The sequence below is a fragment of the Dermochelys coriacea genome, chromosome 1, assembly GCF_009764565.3.
Source record: "Dermochelys coriacea isolate rDerCor1 chromosome 1, rDerCor1.pri.v4, whole genome shotgun sequence".
NCBI classification, from domain to species: Eukaryota; Metazoa; Chordata; order Testudines; family Dermochelyidae; genus Dermochelys; species Dermochelys coriacea.
In genome coordinates this window covers 310,670,317-310,696,072 of record NC_050068.2, presented here as the reverse complement: position 1 = coordinate 310,696,072, position 25,756 = coordinate 310,670,317, and the positions used below count along the sequence as shown (strand labels likewise).

At 42.5% G+C, this 25,756-nt stretch overlaps 1 protein-coding gene across 26 annotated transcripts in view; it reads left to right on the top strand.

The window, feature by feature from the left end:
• CADPS2 (calcium dependent secretion activator 2) overlaps positions 1-25,756 on the top strand; it is a 592,957-nt gene that overhangs the window by 307,929 nt on the left and 259,272 nt on the right. For all 26 annotated transcript variants that reach the window (XM_038405345.2, XM_038405323.2, XM_038405244.2 and 23 more), the window contains exon 8: positions 12,548-12,687. In XM_038405345.2, the coding sequence (XP_038261273.1) occupies positions 12,548-12,687 (140 nt within the window). The remainder of the gene's footprint in view (positions 1-12,547; positions 12,688-25,756) is intronic.

Genomic DNA, 25,756 nt, shown 5'->3' with positions numbered 1-25,756 from the left:
GGGTGAGAGATGAATTTAAGTATAGACACATGCACAAATAGGTTGATGGAAGATGCCTTATGTTGACCTAACTTTGTAGTGTAGACCAGGCCTGAATGATGCATGGTCCTGTTGAAAAAATAGTGTGATCATGTAATTAAAGACTGTATCATAATGCATATGTACAAGGGAGCTGAATTAAGGTTGCACAGGCAACTTTAACTCTGACATTTCCTAACATTTGAGTGCTTGACTTTGCAAGCTTAATAATGTTCTTTTAGCACAGCTTTTGAGTGTAATTATAATTATTACATACTTTAAGGGGTTGGTTATATTGCTTGGGCATCCTCTTTAGAGGAAAACGTGAATACAAGACAGTGTCCTTTGTGTCCTTTATATGACTATGTGAAATGAAACATTAGTATTACTTGTAATAGATAAAATGTTAGTATTATTTGTATTAGATGGTTAATGTGACTTGAGATTTGTCAGAGATGTAATGGGCATGAAATGGAGGACACTAGTGCTGTGGGATTGTTATTTGGTATAAAGGGCTTATGACATGAGGTTATGTGCATGCAGTTGGCTAATGGACCATTTTCAAATTTCTTAACTTGTAGATTTATTTTTACCTCCCTCTAACCTCCTTGTTGAAGCATTGTGATTTGGAAGAATGAGCATAGAGTCAGGAGGTCCAGAATTCTAATAACAGCTCTGCCACTGACTTACTGTGTGACCTTGGGCACATTGCTTTGCCTTCCCATCTCTGTTTCTTTATCTGTAATACACTGAGCCAGATCCTCAGCTGGTGTAAATCAGTGTGGCTCCATTGACTTCCACAGTGCTACGACAATGTATGCAATGTGATAATTGGACACATAGGGGTTAATACTTATCCAACTACCTCACCTATCTTGATAATTAATTAGCTAATATCCATACATGCTTTGTACACATAAAGTGCTAGAAAAATTTTAAACATTATCACTAACATTCTTGGAATTCAATTTGTATAAGACTTGCCTCTCAGCAATCGGTACTTAAAGTTAACAAAGTTTTATTGGGGGGGGTAAATGCAAATAGATCTTCTATGCACACTTGATACACCAGAACTTGTGCCAAAAAGAAAATATGGGAAGAAAATTCTGTTATCCTTTTTAAAATACAGACAGAAACTACCAGTACAAAAATTATGAATTAATGACACACTTGTCTATTTGTGTTTACATCAACTTTAAAAAAATAAATAAAAACCTTGGAGAGAGAGAAATGTTGCTTGCAACTCATTAGGTCTGTTAATCTGTTTCATGACAGTAGTAACTACTGCCTGTAAAAGAGGAAAAAAATTAGACTATTATCTACTGTTTGGCATGAATGCCTAGATATATATGAAATCATTAAATGCAAGGAAGGAGTAATAACGTTATTTACATAGTTTCTGCTTAAAAGGGAAAAACAACTAGAAACCATTTCCTATGCAATGGAACGCAAAGGCTTCTATATTCATGGAAGGGGGAAAACAATCAAGAATTACCTTTCTTGGAATTCTGTTAGTAAGCACAATGAGAGATTTAAAATTGTTAGAATGTAATAAACTTAAGCCTGAACACAGATACTTTGCTTAATATTCAGTGTGGTTTGTTTTGAATTAACGTTATTTTTTTTATTTCAGACACACGTGCATTGCAATTTAGGGTTACATTAAAAGATTTTGGACTTTGGATATGTATTTAGAAGATGATTTTTATATTAAATGGAAATAATTTTGCTTCCTTAGGGGCCCCATTCCGAAACATAATATTCATTTTTGAACAGTAGAAGCATCTGTCTTAAGAACTAAAACTGAGATATACAGTCAGCTTACTAGCTCTTTAAAGGGAACTAAATCTACTTGACACCCCAAAGCAAGTCACTACTTCTAGTTTATTACGAAATGTGCACATTTCATAGATGTTATATGATGATATATCTTGATTTTTTTCTCTTTCACTAAAACAGTTGAGAAATAGGGAAGAACTGGTTAAGAATTTGAAAGTGGAAAGCAGCTTGGGTGAAAGTGATCATGAAATTATAAGAGTTCATGATTTTAAGGAATGGTAGGAGGGAAATCAGCACAATAAAGATAATGGATTTCAAGGAGGCAGACTTCAGCAAACTTGGAGAGTTGGTAGGTAAGATCCTATAGGAAGCAAGTCAAATGGAAAAAGAGAGTTGGCATTTTTTCAAAGAGATATTATTAAGGGCACAAGAGCAAACTATCCCACAGGATAGGAAAGATAGGAAGTAGGGCAAGAGACCACCATGGCTTAACCAGGAGATCTTCAATGATCTGAAACTCAAAAAAGAGTCCTACAAAAAGTGGAAACTAGGTCAAATTTCAAAGGATGAATATAAACAAACAACAAAGCATGTAGGGACAAAATTAGAAAGGCCAAGGCACAAAATGAGACTAAACTAGCTAGACACACAATGGGATACAAGAAAACATTCTACAAATATATTAGAAGTAAGAGGAACACCAAAGACCGGGTGGGACCATTACTCAATGAGGGGGGGATATAACAGAAAATGTAGAAATAGCAGAAGTGCTAAACGAGGTTCATGTTTCAGTTTTCACCAAAAATTTTAGTAGCCATTGGGCATCTAACTTAATGAATGCCAATGAAAATGAGGTGGACTCAGAAGCTAAAATAGGGAAAGTGCAAGTTAAAAATTATTTAGACAAGTTAGATGTCTTCAGTTCACCAGGGCCTGATGAAATGCATTCTAGAAGCACAGGTGCCAACTTTCAAAAGTGCCGGGGGGTGCTCAACCCATCTCCGCCCTAGGCCCTGCCCCATTCACAGAATCGTAGACTAGAATCATAGAATATCAGGGTTGGAAGGGACCTCAGGAGGTCATATAGTCCAGCCCCCTGCTCAAAGCAGGACCAATCCCCAACTAAATCATCCCAGCCAGGGCTTTGTCAAGCTTAACCTTAAAAACCTCTAAGGAAGGAGATTCCTCCACCTCCCTAGGTAACCCATTCCAGTGCTTCACCACCCTCCTAGGGAAAAAGTTTTTCCTAATATCCAACCTAAACCTCCCCCACTGCAATTTGAGACCATTACTCCTTGTTCCGTCATCTGGTACCACTGAGAATAGTCTAGATCCATCCTCTTTGGAACCCCCTTTCAGGTAGTTGAAAGCAGCTATCAAATCATAGAATCATAGAATATCAGGGTTGGAAGGGACCCCAGAAGGTCATCTAGTCCAACCCCCTGCTCAAAGCAGGACCAAGTCCCAGTTAAATCATCCTAGCCAGGGCTTTGTCAAGCCTGACCTTAAAAACCTCTAAGGAAGGAGATTCTACCACCTCCCTAGGTAACGCATTCCAGTGTTTCACCACCCTCTTAGTGAAAAAGTTTTTCCTAATATCCAATCTAAACCTCCCCCATTGCAACTTGAGACCATTACTCCTCGTTCTGTCATCTGCTACCATTGAGAACAGTCTAGAGCCATCCTCTTTGAAACCCCCTTTCAGGTAGTTGAAAGCAGCTATCAAATCCCCCCTCATTCTTCTCTTCTGCAGACTAAACAATCCCAGCTCCCTCAGCCTCTCCTCATAAGTCATGTGCTCTAGACCCCTAATCATTTTTGTTGCCCTTCGCTGTACTCTTTCCAATTTATCCACATCCTTCTTGTAGTGTGGGGCCCAAAACTGGACACAGTACTCCAGATGAGGCCTCACCAGTGTCGAATAGAGGGGAACGATCACGTCCCTCGATCTGCTCGCTATGCCCCTACTTATACATCCCAAAATGCCATTGGCCTTCTTGGCAACAAGGGCACACTGCTGACTCATATCCAGCTTCTCGTCCACTGTCACCCCTAGGTCCTTTTCCGCAGAACTGCTGCCGAGCCATTCGGTCCCTAGTCTGTAGCGGTGCATTGGATTCTTCCATCCTAAGTGCAGGACCCTGCACTTATCCTTATTGAACCTCATTAGATTTCTTTTGGCCCAATCTTCCAATTTGTCTAGGTCCTTCTGTATCCTATCCCTCCCCTCCAGCGTATCTACCACTCCTCCCAGTTTAGTATCATCCGCAAATTTGCTGAGAGTGCAATCCACACCATCCTCCAGATCATTTATGAAGATATTGAACAAAACGGGCCCCAGGACCGACCCCTGGGGCACTCCACTTGACACCGGCTGCCAACTAGACATGGAGCCATTGATCACTACCCGTTGAGCCCGACAATCTAGCCAGCTTTCTACCCACCTTATAGTGCATTCATCCAGCCCATACTTCCTTAACTTGCTGACAAGAATGCTGTGGGAGACCGTGTCAAAAGCTTTGCTAAAGTCAAGAAACAATACATCCACTGCTTTCCCTTCATCCACAGAACCAGTAATCTCATCATAAAAGGCGATTAGATTAGTCAGGCATGACCTTCCCTTGGTGAATCCATGCTGACTGTTCCTGATCACTTTCCTCTCCTCTAAGTGCTTCAGGATTGATTCTTTGAGGACCTGCTCCATGATTTTTCCAGGGACTGAGGTGAGGCTGACCGGCCTGTAGTTCCCAGGATCCTCCTTCTTCCCTTTTTTAAAGATGGGCACTACATTAGCCTTTTTCCAGTCATCCGGGACTTCCCCCGTTCGCCACGAGTTTTCAAAGATAATGGCCAAGGGCTCTGCAATCACAGCCGCCAATTCCCTCAGCACTCTCGGATGCAATTCGTCCGGCCCCATGGACTTGTGCACGTCCAGCTTTTCTAAATAGTCCCTAACCACCTCTATCTCTACAGAGGGCTGGCCATCTCTTCCCCATTTTGTGATGCCCAGCACAGCAGTCTGGGAGCTGACCTTGTTAGTGAAAACAGAGGCAAAAAAAGCATTGAGTACATTAGCTTTTTCCACATCCTCTGTCACTAGCTTGCCTCCCTCATTCAGTAAGGGGCCCACACTTTCCTTGGCTTTCTTCTTGTTGCCAACATACCTGAAGAAACCCTTCTTGTTACTCTTGACATCTCTTGCTAGCTGCAGCTCCAGGTGCGATTTGGCCCTCCTGATATCTTTCCTACATGCCCGAGCAATATTTTTATACTCTTCCCTGGTCATATGTCCAACCTTCCACTTCTTGTAAGCTTCTTTTTTATGTTTAAGATCCGCTAGGATTTCACCATTAAGCCAAGCTGGTCGCCTGCCATATTTACTATTCTTTCGACTCATCGGGATGGTTTGTCCCTGTAACCTCAACAGGGATTCCTTGAAATACAGCCAGCTCTCCTGGACTCCCTTCCCTTTCATGTTAGTCCCCCAGGGGATCCTGGCCATCTGTTCCCTGAGGGAGTCAAAGTCTGCTTTCCTGAAGTCCAGGGTCCGTATCCTGCTGCTTACCTTTCTTCCCTGCGTCAGGATCCTGAACTCAACCAACTCATGGTCACTGCCTCCCAGATTCCCATCCACTTTTGCTTCCCCCACTAATTCTACCCGGTTTGTGAGCAGCAGGTCAAGAAAAGCGCTCCCCCTAGTTGGCTCCCCTAGCACTTGCACCAGGAAATTGTCCCCTACGCTTTCCAAAAACTTCCTGGATTGTCTATGCACCGCTGTATTGCTCTCCCAGCAGATATCAGGAAAATTAAAGTCACCCATGAGAATCAGGGCATGCGATCTAGTAGCTTCCGTGAGTTGCCGGAAGAAAGCCTCATCCACCTCATCCCCCTGGTCCGGTGGTCTATAGCAGACTCCCACCATGACATCACTCTTGTTGCACACACTTCTAAACTTAATCCAGAGACACTCAGGTTTTTCCACAGTTTCGTACCGGAGCTCTGAGCAGTCATACTGCTCCCTTACATACAGTGCTACTCCCCCACCTTTTCTGCCCTGCCTGTCCTTCCTGAACAGTTTATAACCATCCATGACTGTACTCCAGTCATGTGAGTTATCCCACCAAGTCTCTGTTATTCCAATCACGTCATAATTCCTTGACATCACCAGGACCTCCAGTTCTCCCTGCTTGTTTCCAAGGCTTTGTGCATTTGTATATAAGCACTTGAGATAACCTGTTGATCGCCCCTCATTCCCAGTATGAGGCAGGAGCCCTCCCCTCACAGACCTTCCTGCCTGTGCTTCCTCCCGGTATCCCGCTTTCCCACTTACCTCAGGGCTTTGGTCTCCTCCCCCGGTGAACCTAGTTTAAAGCCCTCCTCACTAGGTTAGCCAGCCTGCTGGCAAAGATGTTCTTCCCTCTCTTCGTAAGATGGAGCCCGTCTCTGCCCAGCACTCCTCCTTCATGGAACACCATCCCATGGTCAAAGAATCCAAAGCCTTCTCTCCGACACCACCTGCGTAGCCATTCGTTGACCTCCACGATTCGACGGTCCCTACCCAGGCCTTTTCCTTCCACGGGGAGGATGGACGAGAACACCACTTGCGCCTCCAACTCCTTTATCCTTCTTCCCAGAGCCACGTAGTCCGCAGTGATCCGCTCAAGGTCATTCTTGGCAGTATCATTGGTGCCCACGTGGAGAAGCAGGAAGGGGTAGCGATCCGAGGGCTTGATGAGTCTCGGCAGTCTCTCCGTCACATCACGAATCTTAGCCCCTGGCAAGCAGCAGACTTCTCGGTTTTCCCGGTCAGGGCGGCAGATAGATGACTCAGTCCCCCGGAGGAGAGAGTCCCCGACCACCACCACCCGCCTTCTCCTCTTGGGAGTGGTGGTCGTGGAACCCCCAACCTCAGGACATCGCATCTCATGCCTCCCAACCAGCGGAGTCTCCTTCTGCTTTCTCCCCCCAGACCTATCATCTGGTCCACTCTCCGCAATGGTACCTGTGGAGAGAACATGAAAGCGGTTAGTTACCTGTGTCTGTGTTACTGGAACCCGGACATTCCGCTTACCTCTTCTGGAGGTCACATGTTGCCAAGCTTCTTCACTGGCCTCTTGGCTCCTCTGTGCAACCTGCTCTATATCTTTAGAGTTTTGTGCCCCTAGAAGCCTATCCTGAGTGTGGTCCAGAAAATCCTCAGTCTCTTGTATACAACGCAGGGTCGTTACCTGTTGCTCCAGACCTTCAATCTTCTCTTCCAAATCCCCCCTCATTCTCTTCCAAATCCCCCCTCATTCTTCTCTTCTGCAGACTAAATAATCCCAATCCCCTCAACCTCTCTTCAGAAATCATGTGCTCCAGCCCCCTAATCATTTTTGTTGCCCTCCACTGGACTCTTTCCAATTTTTCCACATCCTTCTTGTAGTGTGGGGTCAAAAATTGGAGACAGTACTCCAGATGAGGCCTCACCAATGCCGAATAGAGGGGAATGATCACGTCCCTCGATCTGCTGGCCGTGTTCCTACTTATACAGCCCAAAAGGCCGTTAGCCTTCTTGGCAACAAGGGCACACTGTTGACTCATATCCAGCTTCTCGTCCACTGTAACCCCTAGATCCTTTTCTGCAGAACTGCTGCCTAGCCACTCGGTCCCTAGTCTTTAGCAGTACATGGGATTCTTCCGTCCTAAGTTCAGGACTCTGCACTTATCCTTGTTGAACCTTGTCAGATTTCTTTTGGCCCTATCCTCTAATTTGTCTAGGTCCCTCTGTATCCTATCCCTACCTTCCAGCATATCTACCACTTCTCCCAGTTTAGTGTCATCTGCAAACTTGTTGAGAGTGCAATCGACGCCATCCTCCAGATCATTAATGAAGATATTGAATAAAACCGGCCCCAGGACTGACCCTTGGGGCACTCCGCTTAATACCAGCTGCCAACTAGACATGAAGCCATTGATCACTACCCTTTGAGCCTGATGATCTAGCCAGCTTTCTATCCACCTTATAGTCCATTCATCCAGCACATACTTTAACTAGCTGGCAAGAATACTGTGGGAGACCATATCAAAAGCTTTGCTAAAGTCAAGGAATAACACGTCCACTGCGATCCCTCATCCATAGAGCCAATTATCGTGTCTCAGAAGGCAATTAGGTTAGTCAGGCATGACTTGCCTTGGTGAATCCATGCTGACTGTTCCTGATCACTTTCCTCTCCTCTAAGTGCTTCAAAAGTGATTCCTTGAGGACCTGCTCCATGATTTTTCCAGGGACTGAGGTAAGGCTGACTGTCCTGTAGATCCTCAGTTCCTCCTCCTTCCCGTTTTTAAAGATGGGTACCACATTAGCCTTTTTCCAGTCATCTGGGACCTCCCCCGATCGCCATGAGTTTTCAAAGATAATGGCCAATGGCTCTGCAATCACATCCGCCAACTCCTTTAGCACCCTTGGATACTGTGCATCTGGTCCAATGGACTTGTGCTCGTCCAGTTTTTCTAAATAGTCCTGAACCACTGCTTTCTCCACAGAGGGCTGGTCCCCATACTGTGCTGCCCAGTGCAGTAGTCTGGGAGCTAACCTTCTTCGTGAAGACAGAGGCAAAAAAAGCATTGAGTACATTAGCTTTTTCCACATCCTGTGTCAGTAGGTTGCCTCCCACATTCACTAAGGGGCCCACACTTTCCTTGACCACCTTCTTATTGCTAACATACCTGAAGAAACTTTTCTTGTTACTCTTAACATCCCTTGCTAGCTGCAACTCCAAATTTTATTTGGCCTTTCTGATTTCATTCCTTCATTTTTATACTCCTCCCTGGTCATTTGTCTAATGGTCCACTCCATCCCTTCCCCCAAAATCCCACCACTCCACCTTTTCCAGCCCACACTCCACTGCTGCCCTGCCTCTTCCCACCCCTGCTCCACCCCCATCTCGCCTTATCCCACCCAGTTCCGCCCCTCCCGAGTGTGCCACATCCTTGCTCCTCCCCCCTCCCTTCCAGCCTCATGCATGCCACAAAACAGCTGATTGCAGCAGATGCGAGGTACAGGGAGGGAAGGGGAGGCACTGATCTGCAGGGCCTGCCGGCAGGAAGGAGGTGCTGTGGAGATGGGGGGGAGCTGATGGGGAGCATATTTTCCCCATTGATGTTCCAGCCTTGGAGGACCCACGGAGTCGGCGCAAATGCCTAGAATACTCAAGGAGCTGACTGAAGAGATATCTAAGCCACGAACAATTCTCTTCAAATAGTCATGGAATACAGTGAGATTCCAGAGGACTGGAAATGGACAAATATAGTGTCAATCTATAAAAAGGGGAGTAAGGACAACCCAGGGAATTACAGACCAGTCAGTTTTAACTTCAATACCCAGAAAGATGATGGAGCAAATAATTAAGTAATCAATTTGCAAACACTTAGAAGATAATAAAGTGTTAACTAACGGTCAGCATGGATTTGTCAAGAACAACTTGTGTCAAACCAACCTAATAGCTTTCTCTGATAGGGTAACAACCCATGTGGATGGGGGGGAAAGTGGTAGCTGTGGTATATCTTGACTTTAGTAAAGCTTTTGATACTGTCTCGCATGACCCTTCTCATAAACAAACTGGGGAAATACATTTGAATCTGATGGAGCTACTATAAGGTGGGTGCATAACTGGTTGGAAAACTGTTCCCAGAGAGTAGTTATCAGTCGTTCACAGTCAAGCTGTAAGGGCATATCAAGTGGGGTCCTGCAGGATGAGTTCTGGGTTCAGTTCTGTTCAGTTTCTTCATCAGTGATTTAGATAATGGCATGGACAGTACACTTATAAAGTTTGCGGACGATACCAAGCTGGGAGGAGTTGCAAGTGCTTTGGTGGATAGGATTAAAATTCAAAATGATCAGACAAATTGGAGAAATGGTCTGAAGTTTATAGGATGAAATTCAATAAGGACAAATGCAAAGTACTCAATGTAGGAAGGGACAATCAGTTGCACACATACAAAATGGAAAATGACTGCCTGGGAAGGAGCACTGTGGAAAGGGATCTGGGGGTCATAGTGGATCAGAAGCTAAATATGAGTCAACAGTGTAACATTGTTGCAAAAAAAGCGAACATTCTGGGATGTATTAGCATGAGTGTTTTAAGTAAGATGCACAAAGAAATTCTTCTGTTCTACTCCGCAGTGATTAGGTCTCAAATGGAGTATTGTGTGCAGTTCTGGGTGCCACATTTCAGAAAAGATGTGGACAAATTGGAAAAATCTAAAGAGCGCAACAAAAATGATGAAAGGTTTAGAAAACATGACCTATGAGAGAAGATTGAAAAAATTTGTTTGTTTAGTCTGGAGAAGAGAAGAGTGAGGGGGATATAACAGTTTTCAAGTACATAAAAGGTTGTTACAAGGAGGGGGGAGAAAAATTGTTCTCCTTAACCTCTGACGTTAGGACAAGAAGCAATGGGCTTAAATTGCAGCAAGGGTGGTTTAGGTTGGACATCAGGAAAAAATCCTAACTCTCTGGGTGGTTAAGCACTGGAATAAATTGCCTAGGGAGGTTGTGGAATTTCCATCATTGGAGATTTTTTAGAGTAGGTGTCAAGGCTGATTCCCCACTCTGGCACTTTTGAATGCAGAAGGTGGGGGCTTAAAAGGATTATAAAAATTAATACTGCACACTCCAGGCTAGTATTAAACTCCGAAGGTCACAGCTTCTCTCTGACCTTGAATGGGTAGATGCTCCCACCTCCCAAGTGCAAACCCCACCCCCCCCCCGTTTTGAGAACCCAGGAAGGAGCACTTAGGAATTCCTTGCTGTGGGATACCCTCAAGCCCTTTCACCACCACCCCTCCCACTGGAGAAGAGCTGAGAAAAAAAAACAAAGTAAATCAGCAGTTGCCATCAGCTGATTAAACAACATACGCACAAACCTCTTGACACACACAAAAAACCCCAATCCTGTTCTTAAAGAAGTTAAATTTTATTAAAAACAAAAAGAAAGAAAATACATCTGGAACTTAGGCTATTGCTAGAATTAAAAAGAGCAAATACAATAATTAAGCATCAAGAATGGTTTTCTTGAGGTCCAGCTTACAAGCAAAACAAAAGCATTTGGAGGTTAGCACAGAGGAGTCCACAAGCCAATAAAAAATAAAAGAAATAACTCTAATCATGTCCTTCCTACAATTCCCTGATTTACTTACATATCTGGGGTTCTAAGAAGTAGTTCTAGGTATGATCTGATGATTTTCCATACCTGGTTTAAAGCTTCTTATAACATTGCTGGTATGTGTCTCCTCCTCTCTACGGAGAACAACAGTCAGACCGACCAAGGGAAAGGGTTTTTTTTCCAATTTTTTCCTTCGAGTCTGGGACTACCAGAACTCATGATCCTGATCCTGCAAAGTACTAAGATAAAATGCTGTAAACTGGGGGCATTCAACATCCCAGAGATTTAGGCCTCAGATACAGTACTATTGTAGGTTTCAGAGTAGCAGCCGTGTTAGTCTGTATTTGCAAAAAGGAAAGTAGTACTTGTGGCACCTTAGAGACTAACAAATTTATTTGAGCATAAGCTTTCGTGAGCTACAGCTCACTTCATCGGCTGCATTAGTACAATTAGTACTATTGTAATGGTCTTAGCCGCGAAGGTATTCTTTACATTTACCTTTTTCTTGGCAACTTGTACTCAAGTTCTCATTTTAACTTTCCCATATTACACAGAGGAGATATATAGATATAGTTATGAAACCAGTTGTTTTAGATAACCTTTTCTAGTGAATCTTGTAGAACAGTGACACAGAAGAAGTGGATTGTTATTTTACAGGGTTGTGCTTTAGTTTGAAATATTTCATTTCTTGGTGGTAATAGTCTGAACACACTGACTTGTCATGAGGCCCCAAGAGACATGCGATTTTGAAGTATAATCCTGTTTAAGGGCTGTGGCCACAATGAGAATGGAGGAGGCTATGGTTATCTAATGTTATTCAGGTACTACATGGAGACTGCTTAATTGTGATTAGTAATAAATGAAGGATTTTTTTTAACAGTTTGAATCCAAGCTTCTGTTTAATTTGAAATAAAGATTTATTTTTTCCAGTTGTATATAACTTGCCATTATTGTAGATATATCAATATGGTATTGTGAATAGATTACGTGGGTTGGATAGAGTGCTAGAGAAATAACTGTAGCCTACTGCACTTGTAGCAAGAGGCTAGACCTAATCGATCTCTTCCATCTCTAATTTCTGTGATGTTACTGTAATTGATTTTCATTATTACCACTGACTGAATAATGAAGATGGTAAGAAACAGTGTATTACTCTTGTGTTCTCTCAAGTAATTAATTTCATTGCTGGAGAATGCTATCTATTGTATAATACCATAGCACATTGTTTCAGTAGACATATTCCCTGTGGAGTATTGAATGATGAAAGTGTCTAGGTGCCTGCTTAATTGTACATGAGCATCTCTCAACTGTCAGTTCTGCTGGTGCTTGTTGAGCTATTAATTTGGAATGAAGTAACATAGGAGGAAAACATGTTATCTGATGATATAAAAACACCCATTTGTCAGAAAATAAATGAATCCACTTTGAAAACACATCTGTTGTGAGGAGATGGAATAAAATGGTTTATTAGCCATGTCTTGACTCTGACAACCCATATTGGAAAAGACACAATGAAGCTCTCAATCAGTCACAAGTCACCAAGTAGATTCTGGTAAGATTTTTGAGTCAGTACAATAAAAAAGTTCTTATTTTATATTTTACAGGTTATATTATATCCAACATCCAATAGCTCAAAGTCACCTGAGTTGCATAAAATGATAGTCCCCAAAAACAGCCAGGACTCTGACTTGAAGATTAAACTGGCAGTGAGGATGGATAAACCACCCCATATGAAGCATTGTGGGTGAGTATGAAATTTTTGAATTCCTCTGTATTTTGTTTAGTTCCAATATTATGTTCACATTTTTCCACTTGTAACTATAAGGCAAAGTTGAGAAGCAGCACTGAAATGCAGAACAGTTGCTGTAATATGGGAAGGTACCATGTGCTGGCTTTATAAATAATTTGTACCCTGGACTAACATTTAATTCAAAGGATTCACTGGGACGTAAAGACGAATTGTAAGAACGAATTCTAAGATGTCAGAGTGAAAAATGCAATGCCATTTACAAAAAGCAGTTCTTGAATGTTAGGCTTAGAGTTAATAATGATTTTTTAAAATACTTGATATCTAGGTGGCACACAATTTCCATTAAAATAAAATAAATTTTGTATGTGAATGTGATGCTATTTGTAACACACAAAGTTTGTCCCCTCATGTTCAGTATTTCTGTTCAAGGGTATTTGCATTATAGTACCAATTTAGGAACATTTTCCTGTTTTTATATCTTACATTAGAGCTATGTGTAATGAATTATAAAAAAAAATATGCAAACACGTGGCCAACATCCCCCACCCCAACTGCAAAAATAATAATGTCTCCTGCAAGAGGAAAGGCTTCAATTACAAGTGTTACAAAGTGTTCGGCAGGCATATTTTTTATCCTTCTACACAATGCAAACAAAAGGCAGAAGCTTTCCAGAAAAAGAACACCATTCTAGATTCTAATTGTTACTGTATAAATTAGCATTAAGTATGCTATTAAATTCTTCTGAAATACTTCCTATTGTCTCTATTTTGCTTATTTCAGACAGGGCTGGTGTCATAGCCTATTATTAAGGATTCCCCACACTTCCTATTATATAACACAGTTTTCAGTTCCTTATGACTGTACTAAACTTTAACTGTATGGCCTGAAATTTTCCATTACCTGTGTCTGCCTCAGGATGGTCTTTTTTGTGAAAATGTCAGCGCAAATAGTTCTGTTGTTTCAAAGAATGAGACTTGGGATTGGTAGGGCAAGGAGACTGGGACTAGTTGTTCAAGGGGACCGAGCTCAGGAGCCTGGGGCATTAGGGGAGAGATGCATTGGGTGAGGAGCTGGGAAGGGGGAACTGGGACTGGCTGGGCAAGGAGAGTATGATGGGATGAGAAGTGGAAACTGAGACTGGGTAGGCAAGGAGAATAGGACAGGGATAAGAAGCCAGGGGTGGGAAAATGGGGACAGGTTGGAGGGGACAGGGCAGAAGGGGTCAAGCTTCAGGGGGAGGGAAGGCAAAGGGACAGGCAGAAGTGAGTCTGTGCAGACTAGAAGACATTTCCATTCAGAACCTGTAATAGAACCCATGATTCCTGAGTTTCAATATTCTTCTGTTCTCAGAAAATATCTGTGAAACCAACTGGCAAAGTGTGTTTCTTATCTCCTTTTAGTGCTTCCACCTACAGGATGATGATCTACTATTGAGATCAGTTACTCCATTAGCTCATATGGCTGAGGTCTGTGTGGTGGTCCAAATCTGCTGCTGACCTATATGGGTGTCAATATGATGCCACATGATGGAATTTCTTGGGGGGGGTTCAGGGTTTGGTTTTTTTTAAATAATTAGGGCATTATTAAAAAAAACATGTTAAAAGTAGGGATGTAAAACCAGTTAATCGGTAAGCATTAGGCTTTCCGGTTAACTGACATTAACCGTTAACCCCCAGCTTCACCAGCCAGCCCATGGCCATGCCACGCCAAACCCAGCCATGTCGGCTGGACCCCAGCCCCTGCCCACGCCACTCCGGCCCTGGCCATGCAGCGCCAATTTCTGGCTATGCTGGCCAGACGCCAGACCCTGGCTGCACTGGCCGGACCCCAGCCATGCCCCACTAGCTGGCCAACCGACCCCAGCCCAAGCCCCTGCCTCGCCAGCCAGAGCAATCCCAGCCCCTCTCCCTTTAATCCCTTTAAACTGTTTAAATGACAGAATTTTAATAGTTTAAACGGTTAACTTTTTAAACTATATTTACATCCCTAGTTAAAAGAACATTAATAAATTGGCAAATTCAAGCACTCAGGCAACTCTAATTTATTCCCTTCATGTGGATGCAATATGATACACTGGATGGACCTCCTCTGGGGAAGGATTAGGTCTGTGTAGTAAAGAAGGGTGACATCTGTAGACCTCTGCCTTTGTTGACAAAGTTGGAAAGTGTTTAGTGACTCAGGCTGGAGGTTGCAGAAGTAGAAAGGATGTTGTCATAGTTAAGGCACTTGAATACTGTGCTGGCAAATTAGATTCTAATCCTGCCTCTTCCACAGAGTTCCTGTGTGATTCTGGGCAAGTCACTTAAACCAGACTTTTCACATATGGTCATTAATTTTGTGTTCTTGTTTCTCTGGGTGCCTGAATTGAGAAATCTGGGTCTGATCTACAGAAGTGCTGAGGACTTACAATTGCAACTGAAATCTGTGGGAACAGTGTTTTGAACATAGAAGGTGCTAAATACTACTGAGTACTCTGAAACATCAGGTCCTGCGCATTCAAATAGAGCATTTAAAGTTAATGGATACTTTTGACCTTAATCTCTCTGTGCTTCAGTCCCCACTCTGTAAAATGAAAAAAATATTACCTCTTCATCTCACAGGGATATTGTGAAGATAAATTCATTGATGTTTGTGAAGCACCACATACTATTGTTAGGAATACCATAGAATACTAATTAATTTAATAATTCTGTTTTCTGAGCAGGTTTGATGAGTGTGCAGTAAATAAGGTCTAGAGCCATACATGGAACAGCGAGGAGAAAAACAAATATTGAATAACTGCTTATTAAGTGATCAGTATCCATCCTCGGCACTGAATCAGATAAGGGTCTATAGGAAAACGTATATGATCGTGTAATTAAAGACTGTTATCAGAATGCATATGCACAAAGATAGTGCTATTATAAGGTGGGTGCATAACTGGTGGGAAAATCGTTCCTAGAGAGTAGTTATCAGTGGTTCACAGTCACGCTGGAAGGGCATAACGAGTGGGGTCCAACAGGGAATGGTTCTGTGTCTGGTTCTGTTCAATATTTTCATCAATGATTTAGATAATGGCATAGAAAGTATACTTATAAAGTTTGTGGACAATACCAAGCTGGAAGGGATTGCAAGTGCTTTGGAAAATAGGATTAAAATTCAAAATGATCTGGAGAAATGGTCTAAAGTAAATAGGATGAAATTCAATAAGGACAAATGCAAAGTACTCCACTTAGGAAGGAACAATCAGTTGCACACCTACAAAATGGGAAATGACTGCTGGGAAGGAGTACTGCGGAAAGGGATCTGGGGGTCATAGTGGATCACAATCTAAATATGAGTCAACAGTGTAACGCTGTTGCAAAAAAAGCAAACATCATTCTGGGATGTATTAGCAGGAGTATTGTAAGCAAGACACGAGAAGTAAATCTCACTCTCCATGCTGATTAGGTCTCAACTGGAGTACTGTGTCCAGTTCTGGACGCCACATTTCAGGAAAGATGTGGACAAATTGGAGAAAGTCCAGAGAAGAGCAACAAAAATGATGAAAGGACTACAAAACATGACCTAAGGAAGAAGATTGAAAATATTGGGTTTGTTTAGTCTGGAGAAGAGAAGACTGAGGGTATGTCTACACTACAAAATTAGGTCGATTTTATAGAAATCAATTTTTATAAATCGATTTTATACAGTCAATTGAGTATGTCCCCACTAAGCGTATTAAGTCGGCGGAGTGCATCCTCACTACCATGGCTAGCGTCAACTCATGGAACAGTGCATTGTGGGAAGCTATCCCATAGTTCCCGCAGTCTCTGCTGCCTATTGGAATTCTGGGTTAAGCTCCCAATGCCTGATGGGGCAAAAACATTGTCGCAGGTGGTTCTGAGTACATTTCGTCAGTCCCCCTTGCCTCCCTCTCTCCCTCCATGAAAGCAACTGCAGACAATCATTTTGCACCTTTTTTCCTGGGTTACCCATGCAGACACAATAGCACGGCAAGCATGAAGCCCACTCAGCTCACCACTGTTGTTGCGAGCATTGTAAACACCTTGTGCATTATACTGCAGTATGTAGAGAACCAGGGTAAGAGACGGCAGCACAAGGATGATTGTGAGGAGGACATGGACACAGTCATTCCTGAAAGCATGGGAAGTGGCAATTGGGACGTCATGGCAAAAGTGGGGCTGGTTGATACAGTGGAACACTGATTCTGGGGCTCAGCAAACAAGCACAGACTGGTGGGACCGCATAGTCTTGCAGGTATGGGATGATTCCCAGTGGCTGCGAAACTTTCACATACGTAAGGCCACTTTCCTGGAACTCTGTGAGTTGCATTCCCCTGCCCTGAAGCGCAGGAGTACCAAGATGAGAGCTGCCCTGACAGTTGAGAAGCGAGTGACGATAGCCGTGTGGAAGCTTGCAATGCCTGACTGCTACCGATCAGTTGGGAATCAATTTGGAGTGGGCAAATCTACTTTGGGGACTGCAGTGATTCAAGTAGCCAATGCAATCACTGACGTTCTGCTATCAAGGGTAGTGACTCTGGGAAATGTGCAGGTCATAGTGGATGGCTTTGCTGCAGTGGGTTTCCATTGCAGTGGGGCAATAGATGGAACGCATATCCCTATCTTGGCTCTGGATCACCTTGCCAACCAGTACATAAACCGCAAGGGATACTTTTCAATGGTGCTGCAAGCACTGGTAGATCACAAGGGACATTTCACCGACATGAAAGTGGGATGGCCGAGAAAGGTGCATGATGCTCACATCTTTAGGAACTCCGGGCTGTTTGAGCAGCTGCAAGAAGGAACTTACTTCCCAGAACAGAAAATTACTGTTGGGGATGTTGAAATGCCAATAGTTATCCTTGGAGACCCACCCTACCACTTGCTCCCATGTCTGATGAAGCCATACACAGGCATCCTGCACACTAATAAGGAGCAGTTCAGCTACAGGCTGAGCAAGTGCAGAATGGCAGTAGAATGCGTCTTTGGACATTTAAAAGCTCACTGGCGCTGTTTGCTGACTAGGTTAGACCTCAGCGCATCTCAACATTCCCATTGTTATTGCTGCTTGCTGTGTGCTCCACAATATCTGTGAGAGTAAGGGGGAGACATTTATGGCAGGGTGGGAGGTTGAGGGAAATTGCCTGGCTGCCAGTTTTGAACAGCCAGACACCAGGGCGATTAGAAGAGCACTGGTAGGCACGCTACACATCAGAGAGGCTTTGAAAACCAATTTCATAACTGACCAGGCTATGGTGTTACAGTTGTGTGTATTTCTCCTTGATGCAAACCTGCCCCCTTTGTTGATTTTAATTCCCTGTAAGCCAACCACCCTCCCCTCTGGCAAAGGAAATAAAGTCACTATTGTTTTGAAACCATGAATTCTTTCTTTCTTAATTAAAAAAAAGGGAGATAACTGATAAGGTAGCCCAGGTGGGGTGGGGGAGGAGAGAAGGACAAAGCCACATTGCTTATTGTAGCCACACTACAAATCAAAACTGTTTGAATGCCAGCCTTCTGTTGTTTGGGCCATCCTCTGGAGTGGAGTGGCTGGGTGCCTGGAGCCTTCCCCCCCCTCGTTCTTGGGCCTCTGGGTGAGGAGGATGTGGAACTTGGGGAGGAGGGCAGGTAGTTGTACGGTGGATACAGCGGCGATCTGTGCTCTTGTTGGCTTTCCTGCAGCTTTATCAGACACCTGAGCATGTCCATTTGCTCCCCCATTAGCCTCAGCATTGCATCCTGCCTCTTCTCATCGCACTCACTTAATGCTTTCCTGGTCTCTGCCACTGAATGCCTCCATGCATTCAGCTGTGCCCTATCAATGCAGGAAGACTACATGAGGTCGGAAAACATGTCATCACGAGTGCGTTTTTTTGCCTTCTAATCTGCAATAACCTCAGGGACGGAGATGATAGGGGGAGCATAGAAACATTTGCACCTGCACAGGGGATAAAAAAGGAGAGTAAAATTTAAGATGATGCACTTCTGAGAACAAAAGGGAGACTCTTTCACAGTGAATCAAGCGATTCACAGCAGACAGCACATGTGCTTTAGGTACAAGGTTGCATTTTGCATTTTATATTGAGCACCTGCCAGTATGATGACACATCACACATGGCTGGGCAACAGAATTTGGTTTCCAGGCAGCCAAGGTAAGCCAAAGGGTATGCGGGTTTGGCTTCTAATGCCTTCGTAACATGTGGGAATGTTCTTAAACTGCAGCACCGTCCTTTCCCATAGCAAGCAATGACGGTTGGGTTTGCCATTTAGAAGGAGGGGCTGCGGTTTTTGGGTGGATGTGCAGCACACATATCCCCCCCGCCCCTCTGCGTGGCTATTTGGGATGATCCCGTCACCCCTCTCCGCACTGAATGGCTATTCTCAGGGATGATCCCTTTTAGCCAAGCGCAAACAGCCCAGCATGACCGGGGTCCTTTTACTGTTCCCTTGCAAAAATTCCCCTATTTCAACCAGGTGACCATGAATGATATCACTCTCCTGAGGCTAACACAGGAAGACATAGCCCTAATGTTGTTCGAATGCAACCAAAACCCAGGACTATTCGCTGCCATGCTTTGTGCTACAATGATTCCAGACTACTTGCTACTGGCTTGGCATGGTAAAGTGTCCTACCATGGAGGACGAAATAAGGCAGCCTTCCCCAGAAATCTTCTGCAAAGGCTTTCAGAGTACCTCCAGGAGAGCTTCATGGAGATGTTCCTGGAGGATTCCCGCTCCATCCCCAGACACATTAACAAACTTTGCCAATAGCTGTACTGGCTGCGAATGCATCCCAATTCTTCAAGGCAAATCAAACATTACACTACAGGGGTTAAAAGCAATTGTGTTTAGTTACAAATGTGCATTCACCAAAGGTGCCTTCTCTGCCTTCAGGGTTGGGGATCCCGCCTTGGGAGGGTATTGGCTCCAGGGTGATGAAGAGGTCCTGGCTGCCTGGGAAAACAGATTCACCACTTGCCTGCTGTGCATTCTCCTCCTCCTCATCCACAAAATCCTCCTCCATGTTGTGTGAGACTCCCCCCTTGCAGATGTCCATGGACAGTGGTGGGGTAGTGATAAGGTCCCCCCCTAGAATGCCATGCAGCTGGTCATAGAAGCAGCATGTATGGGGCTCTGACCCAGAGCCACCGTTTGCCTCCTTTGTCTTTTGGTAGGCTTGCCTGAGCTCCTTGACTTTCATGTGGCACTGATGTGTGTCTGTCGTAGTCTCTGTCCATCATGCTCTGTGCGATCTTGGCATATATATTAGTATTTCTTCTTTTTGATCGGAGTTCTGCCTGCACAGATTCTTCTTCCCATATAGCAATCAGATCCAGTGTCTCTCGTTTGCTCCATGCTGGAGCTTGTTTGCGATTCTAGGGGGACTGCATGGTCACCTGTGCTGCTGAGCTGGCCACACTGGCCAAACAGGGAATGAAATTCAAAAGTTCCCGGGGCTTTTCCTGTGTACCTGGCTAGTGCATCAGAGTTGAGAGTGCTGTCCAGAGCGGTCACATTGGAGCACTCTGGGATAGCTCGCGGAGGCCAATAACATTGATTTGCATCCACACTACCCCAAATTCGACCCAGCAAGGTCGATTTTAGCGCTACTCCCCTCGCCGAGGAGGAGTACAGAAGTCAATTTTAAGAGCCCTTTTGGTCAACGGAACAGGGTTGCTTGTGTAGACGCATTCATTATAAAATCAACCTAACGTTGCTAAATTCGACCTAACCCTGTAGTGTAGACCAGGGCTAACAGGGGACATAACACTTTTCAAGTACATAAAAGGTTTTTACAAGGAGGATAGAGAAAAATTGTTCTTCTTAACCTCTGAGGATAGGACAAGAAGCAATGGGGTTAAATTGCAGCAAGGGCGGTTTAGGTTGGACATTAGGAAAAACTTCCTAACTGTCAGAGTGGTTAAGCACTGGAATAAATTGCCTTGGGAGATGGTGTAATCTCCACCATTGGGGATTTTTAAGAGAAAGTTGGACAAACACCTATCAGGGATGGTCTAGATAATACTTAGTGCTGCCTTGAGTGTAGGGGATGGACTAGATGACCTCTTGAGGTCACTTCCAGTTCTGTGATTCTATGAAAGGGGCCAAATTAAGGTTGCACAGGCAACCTCAACTGTGGCATTTCCTAACTTTTGGGTGCTTGACTTTACAACTTTAATGAGGTTCTCTTAACATAGTTTTCTTGTTTGTAGTATAAAAGAACGAGAACTGGAGATGGAAAATCAATTTATTTTATTGCAGTTGTCTCTCGCTTGTTATCCCTGACCAATCTTTGAGCTAGTTAACTTAGATTCTAACTACCAAATATATAAGATTCATGTCGGATTTATTGGAGATAAGTGCATTATACGTTTTATGTAGTGCATTTCAACTGATGATCTCAAAACACTTTCAGACAAGCTTTAGTATACCTCTCCTAACCAGTTTGATACATTTTATGCATACTAATTTAACAGTTGAGTAAATAGATTCTAATGACAGTAATAGATATGGGGATTCCATTTTTGGTGAATTTAGCAGGAACAAATCAAGACTGTTGGAGGCATCAAGGCATTGCCATGGCCCAGGTTGATCTCTGGTTTACAATCACTTGTTCCCTGAGCAAGTTGTGAAGACTTCCCTGGGAATGGAACAGTTTCTGACTTTGTTCAGCTTTGGTTCCCTTGACTAATAAAGGGGATATGATGAAATGCTTCAAAGTCCATTCCAGTCCATTGTGCATATCTTGCATTTATATTTGATGGGTAGCGTCTCATTCCACACTTGCTCCCGTTTAAATTATAACACATTAAGAAATTAAGTAATCAATATTTTAGACTGCAATGTGTTCAAAATCTTGCTCTTTTACTGGGTAGTCGTAGTCATGATACAAAGTGATACTCCTAACAATGTTATAAACTTTGAATAGTTTTGTTTATATGAATTGATATTTTTTACAATAAAACTTAATCAAAATGCTCAAGTCTCAGGATTGCTGTGGATTTCATTTTCAATTATCTGCAACTCTGATGCTTTTGACTCACAAAAACCCAATGACTGTTGTCAGCTACATATTTTTTATACTAGTGTTTACGTTGGTACCATCAAAAAGCTGTGTTATAGTGTTACACCAGTTAATAAAGTTTGTAAAGAACTTGTTTGAGAAAACACACAGTGGTTCATCTATGAAACCCTCTGTAATAGGTTGAAAAGAATAAATGACAGTGATATAAGCTTGTAATAAGCTTAGCCTTTGGACTCTTTTTTTTTTTTAAAGTCTTTCCTGAATGGATATTTCAAAGAGTGAAAGAAACCGAAGGGTATTTAAATCCCCCCCCCCTTTTTTTTACACACTAAATCCAAGCATTTGATGCCACACGCACATGTGTGCCTGGCCCTAACAAATGTTACTAGCCAGAAGGTTCTGTACAGTCTGAGGTGAATGCAACTTAGCAATGTGGATTTGTGAGGCAGTCTTCTTGAAGAACTCCAGATACTAGTAAGTTATGAATTTTTTAAAATTCTTTTTTCCTGTCACTAAGAATCTGTATTTTGTATTCATGGAATGTATCAACATTCTGCTTGCCAAAGGTTGTAGAGCCTGCTAGATAAAGTGTTGTCCCAGCATTGCAAAGTAGTGAGTTCGTATTTTGCTGCAGTTTTACTTTTATTACAATTTCTATTAAAATGTTTCCATTATGATTTTAGATTTTCCAAAAACTCCTGAGCTGAAACGTATCATGTTAAAAAGCCTATTTCGAAAGCTGTGTAGCCATATGAAGATATGATAGCTAAATTAGAAAAGAGATTACACTGAAGAAACAATGTGTGCCAATTTGGTCTTTCCCTTTCTAACTCATCACTTCATTGTGTGGGGTTGTGAACTACAGGAGGCAGACAAGTCAGTCCTATTTGTTTTACTTTGCTTAATAATGTTAGTAGTTTTCCCCTGTCTAATACGTTTTCTTTTAATGTACATCATTACATGACTGAATAGATGGATTTGTAATTTGGATTTTTACAAGGGAAATACTTTGGATCAGTTGACTTATCTTTTAGCATAGCCTAGTGGCTAATAGAAGGTATTGCTCTGTCGCTGTCAAAATGAAAATAGGAACAGTGAAGTTTTTTCAAATAACTTGTTCAAGAAATAAATGCAGAACAAATAATATTCAGTAGTTTCATCTAAAAGGAAAAAGAATAAAAACAAATCTAAAAAAGCAAAACCCAAACAGCATTATGTTTAAAAAGCATTATTGCTTGGATTGGATATTGCATTTCTGTCTCAGCACTCCAGAATTTGTTTCCAAGATACAGGAGACAAAACTTTCATCCCCTAAATGTTTTGTTTTGCTTTTTCTTGAGAAGTCCCTTATCAATTCTCCCATGTCGGTCTTGATTTTTTTCCTGGATTCCTCTCTCATTCTACAGACTTTTGATTGTTGTTCTTAATGCTGAATTTTAAAGAGGTTTCTTTGTCCTCTGTGTTTGTATGTGTGTAATTATATATAAAAACTGTGTGTGTAAAACTCTCTCACTTTTCATGTTATTAGCATTGGCCATATTGTTGCGGCTTGTTGCATCTTTGTTCTCATTTTTCTTTTGGGACACCTTTTAAAATTTATACTCTTCAGTAGTAAGAATTCTAGACAGAAGATATCTTCAGAGCATTACTTACCCTATCATTCTGCTTCTCTGAACATAGCTTTCAGAATTGTCACTCACCGGCCCACCTCTTCTGTGTTTTGGATGTTGCCTTTCTGGAGGTGTATTTTCTCTTGCACCTTGTTTTTCATTATTTTCTGAGGCATTTTTGAACCTTATGAGGGTCATCTTGAATTTGTTAACCTTTTGACAGAGCTGTCTCTCCCATGCAGTTAGAACTGACTGAAAAATTTGGAGTGCAACCGTTATGCTCAGCAACGGTAGCACCTGAGTTCTAGTACAAGATATGGTTCTCTTTCACATGCACACACATACTACTGCTGCCATGAAGGATCAAAAAATGTTAAAAGCTAGGGGAAATCTGCCAATCTCACTCCAAGGAACTAAGACCAGGGATGAAAATCTCATAACAAGTAGAATTAAAAGGTAAGTAATTTTATTGTACCCTTTGATGGTGCTTTTTGATCACAGATATACATGTACTTTGCAAAGGAAGGTAATATGATTATCTGTGTTTTACAGATGGGGACACTGAGGCACAGAGGTGACTGACACACAGTAAGTCAGTGGCAGAGCTGAGAATAGATCTGAGGTCTCCTGATTTCTTTGCAGATGTTGGTGTGAAGAAAAAGAAATATGGGACGATGGTTGTCATGGCTCCCAGTCAGATCATAAGTCAACCCAGAAAAGCCTCATGGATGTTGAAGTTTCTCCGAACAACAATAATAATAATATAATAGGTTTCAGAGTAGCAGCCGTGTTAGTCTGTATTCTCAAAAAGAAAAGGAGTACTTGTGGCACCTTAGAGACTAACAAATTTATTAGAGCATAAGCTTTCGTGAGCTACAGCTCACTTCATCGGATGCATCCGATGAAGTGAGCTGTAGCTCACGAAAGCTTATGCTCTAATAAATTTGTTAGTCTCTAAGGTGCCACAAGTACTCCTTTTCTTTTTAATAATATAATAATACCTATCGCTTATATAGTGCTTACCGAAGGTCACCTAGGTCCTAGCAGGCCAGTGGAATGAGCAGAAATACAATCATCTGGGTAACTTGAAGTCCAGCTGGGTGATCTGAACACAAGAATTATTCCCAATGTAACTGGTTTGAGACTGCTGCAAAATGAAACCACTCAAATGAATCCATTTTAAGAGTTTGGCTACTCATTCTGAAATCAAATAGAAACAACACTGATACGCCTTCTTGACCCATTCTCAGCACCATATGATCTGTATCCACAAACCCAAATAGAGACGTGTATTACTTCATATCACGTAATGAGACATGATTAATTTAAACCCAAAGTTTCAGGACATTCTCTTGGCTATGACGAATAGGGGTAAAGTAGAATTACAGTTGTTGAATCATCTGTTTATACAAACAAAGTTGCCTACCCAAAGGCAAATGATAAAATAAATAGAATTCAATTTCCAGGTGAGCAAAGACAGTCAGCAAAAATTCCTCTCTTAGGAACCAGAAGTTGTGTAGTAGTTTTAAACATGACTACAGCAACACAAAATCTTTTGCATCCAGGATCTTCAATACCCCTTCTAACACTTTAGAAGCTATTATAATGTACCTGACATTCAATCCGTTTAATTCTCCATTCAGTTGCAAAGATTATTTTTCCACTATGCTACTGGGAATACATTTCTCACTAATAAACAAGCTTAACATTATTTCAGGCGGGCGGGAGGGGGGAGATATGAAAATTCTCTGGTCAAACTGAGGAAAAAGAACCATTCAGTATCCATCTTTGTCAGTTCTCCCTCCTGACTTCGAAAATCTTCAAACAAATCAAATATAAAGAAAATATGTAATCAAATTTAACCCCCATTTAGATGCTTTTAGGCAAGTGTGCAAGAATCAGGATATGGGCTTCGGTACCATTTCTGCTGGCTAAGTCACAAGTTTTGAAACAATAATTCAAACCTTGCGTACTTAAGTGACCTGGGAGCCTATGTTTCATTAACTTTCAATAAAACTTTGTTTCCTATCTTCTTAAGTAACCTGTGAAAATGGGACTTAGCCTCCTAAGTCACTTAGATAGGTCTATATTATGGCAGTATACAATGTACAGACACTGCATGCCCAGCTAGCTCTGGTAGTAAGACTAGTGCAGGCAGTGAGGCAGTGCTTAGGCGAGTAGAGTGCTGTACAAGCCTGAACCCTAGATTATATATCCCACATGGCTCTCTAGATACCCAGGCAGTGCCTCCCATGTCTACACTGCTATTTTTAGCAGTGTAGTGTTGTACAGCCAGAGCCTTTCCCCGTTGCCTCCCCACTGCCAGAGAATGTCCCTCACTGCAGTGAAAGGCTCTAGCATTGGGGAAAGGTTCCAGCAGTTCCCTGCTGCACCCCTGCCAGAACCTTTCATTGCTACATGTAATCTACACACTGCAATGAGTA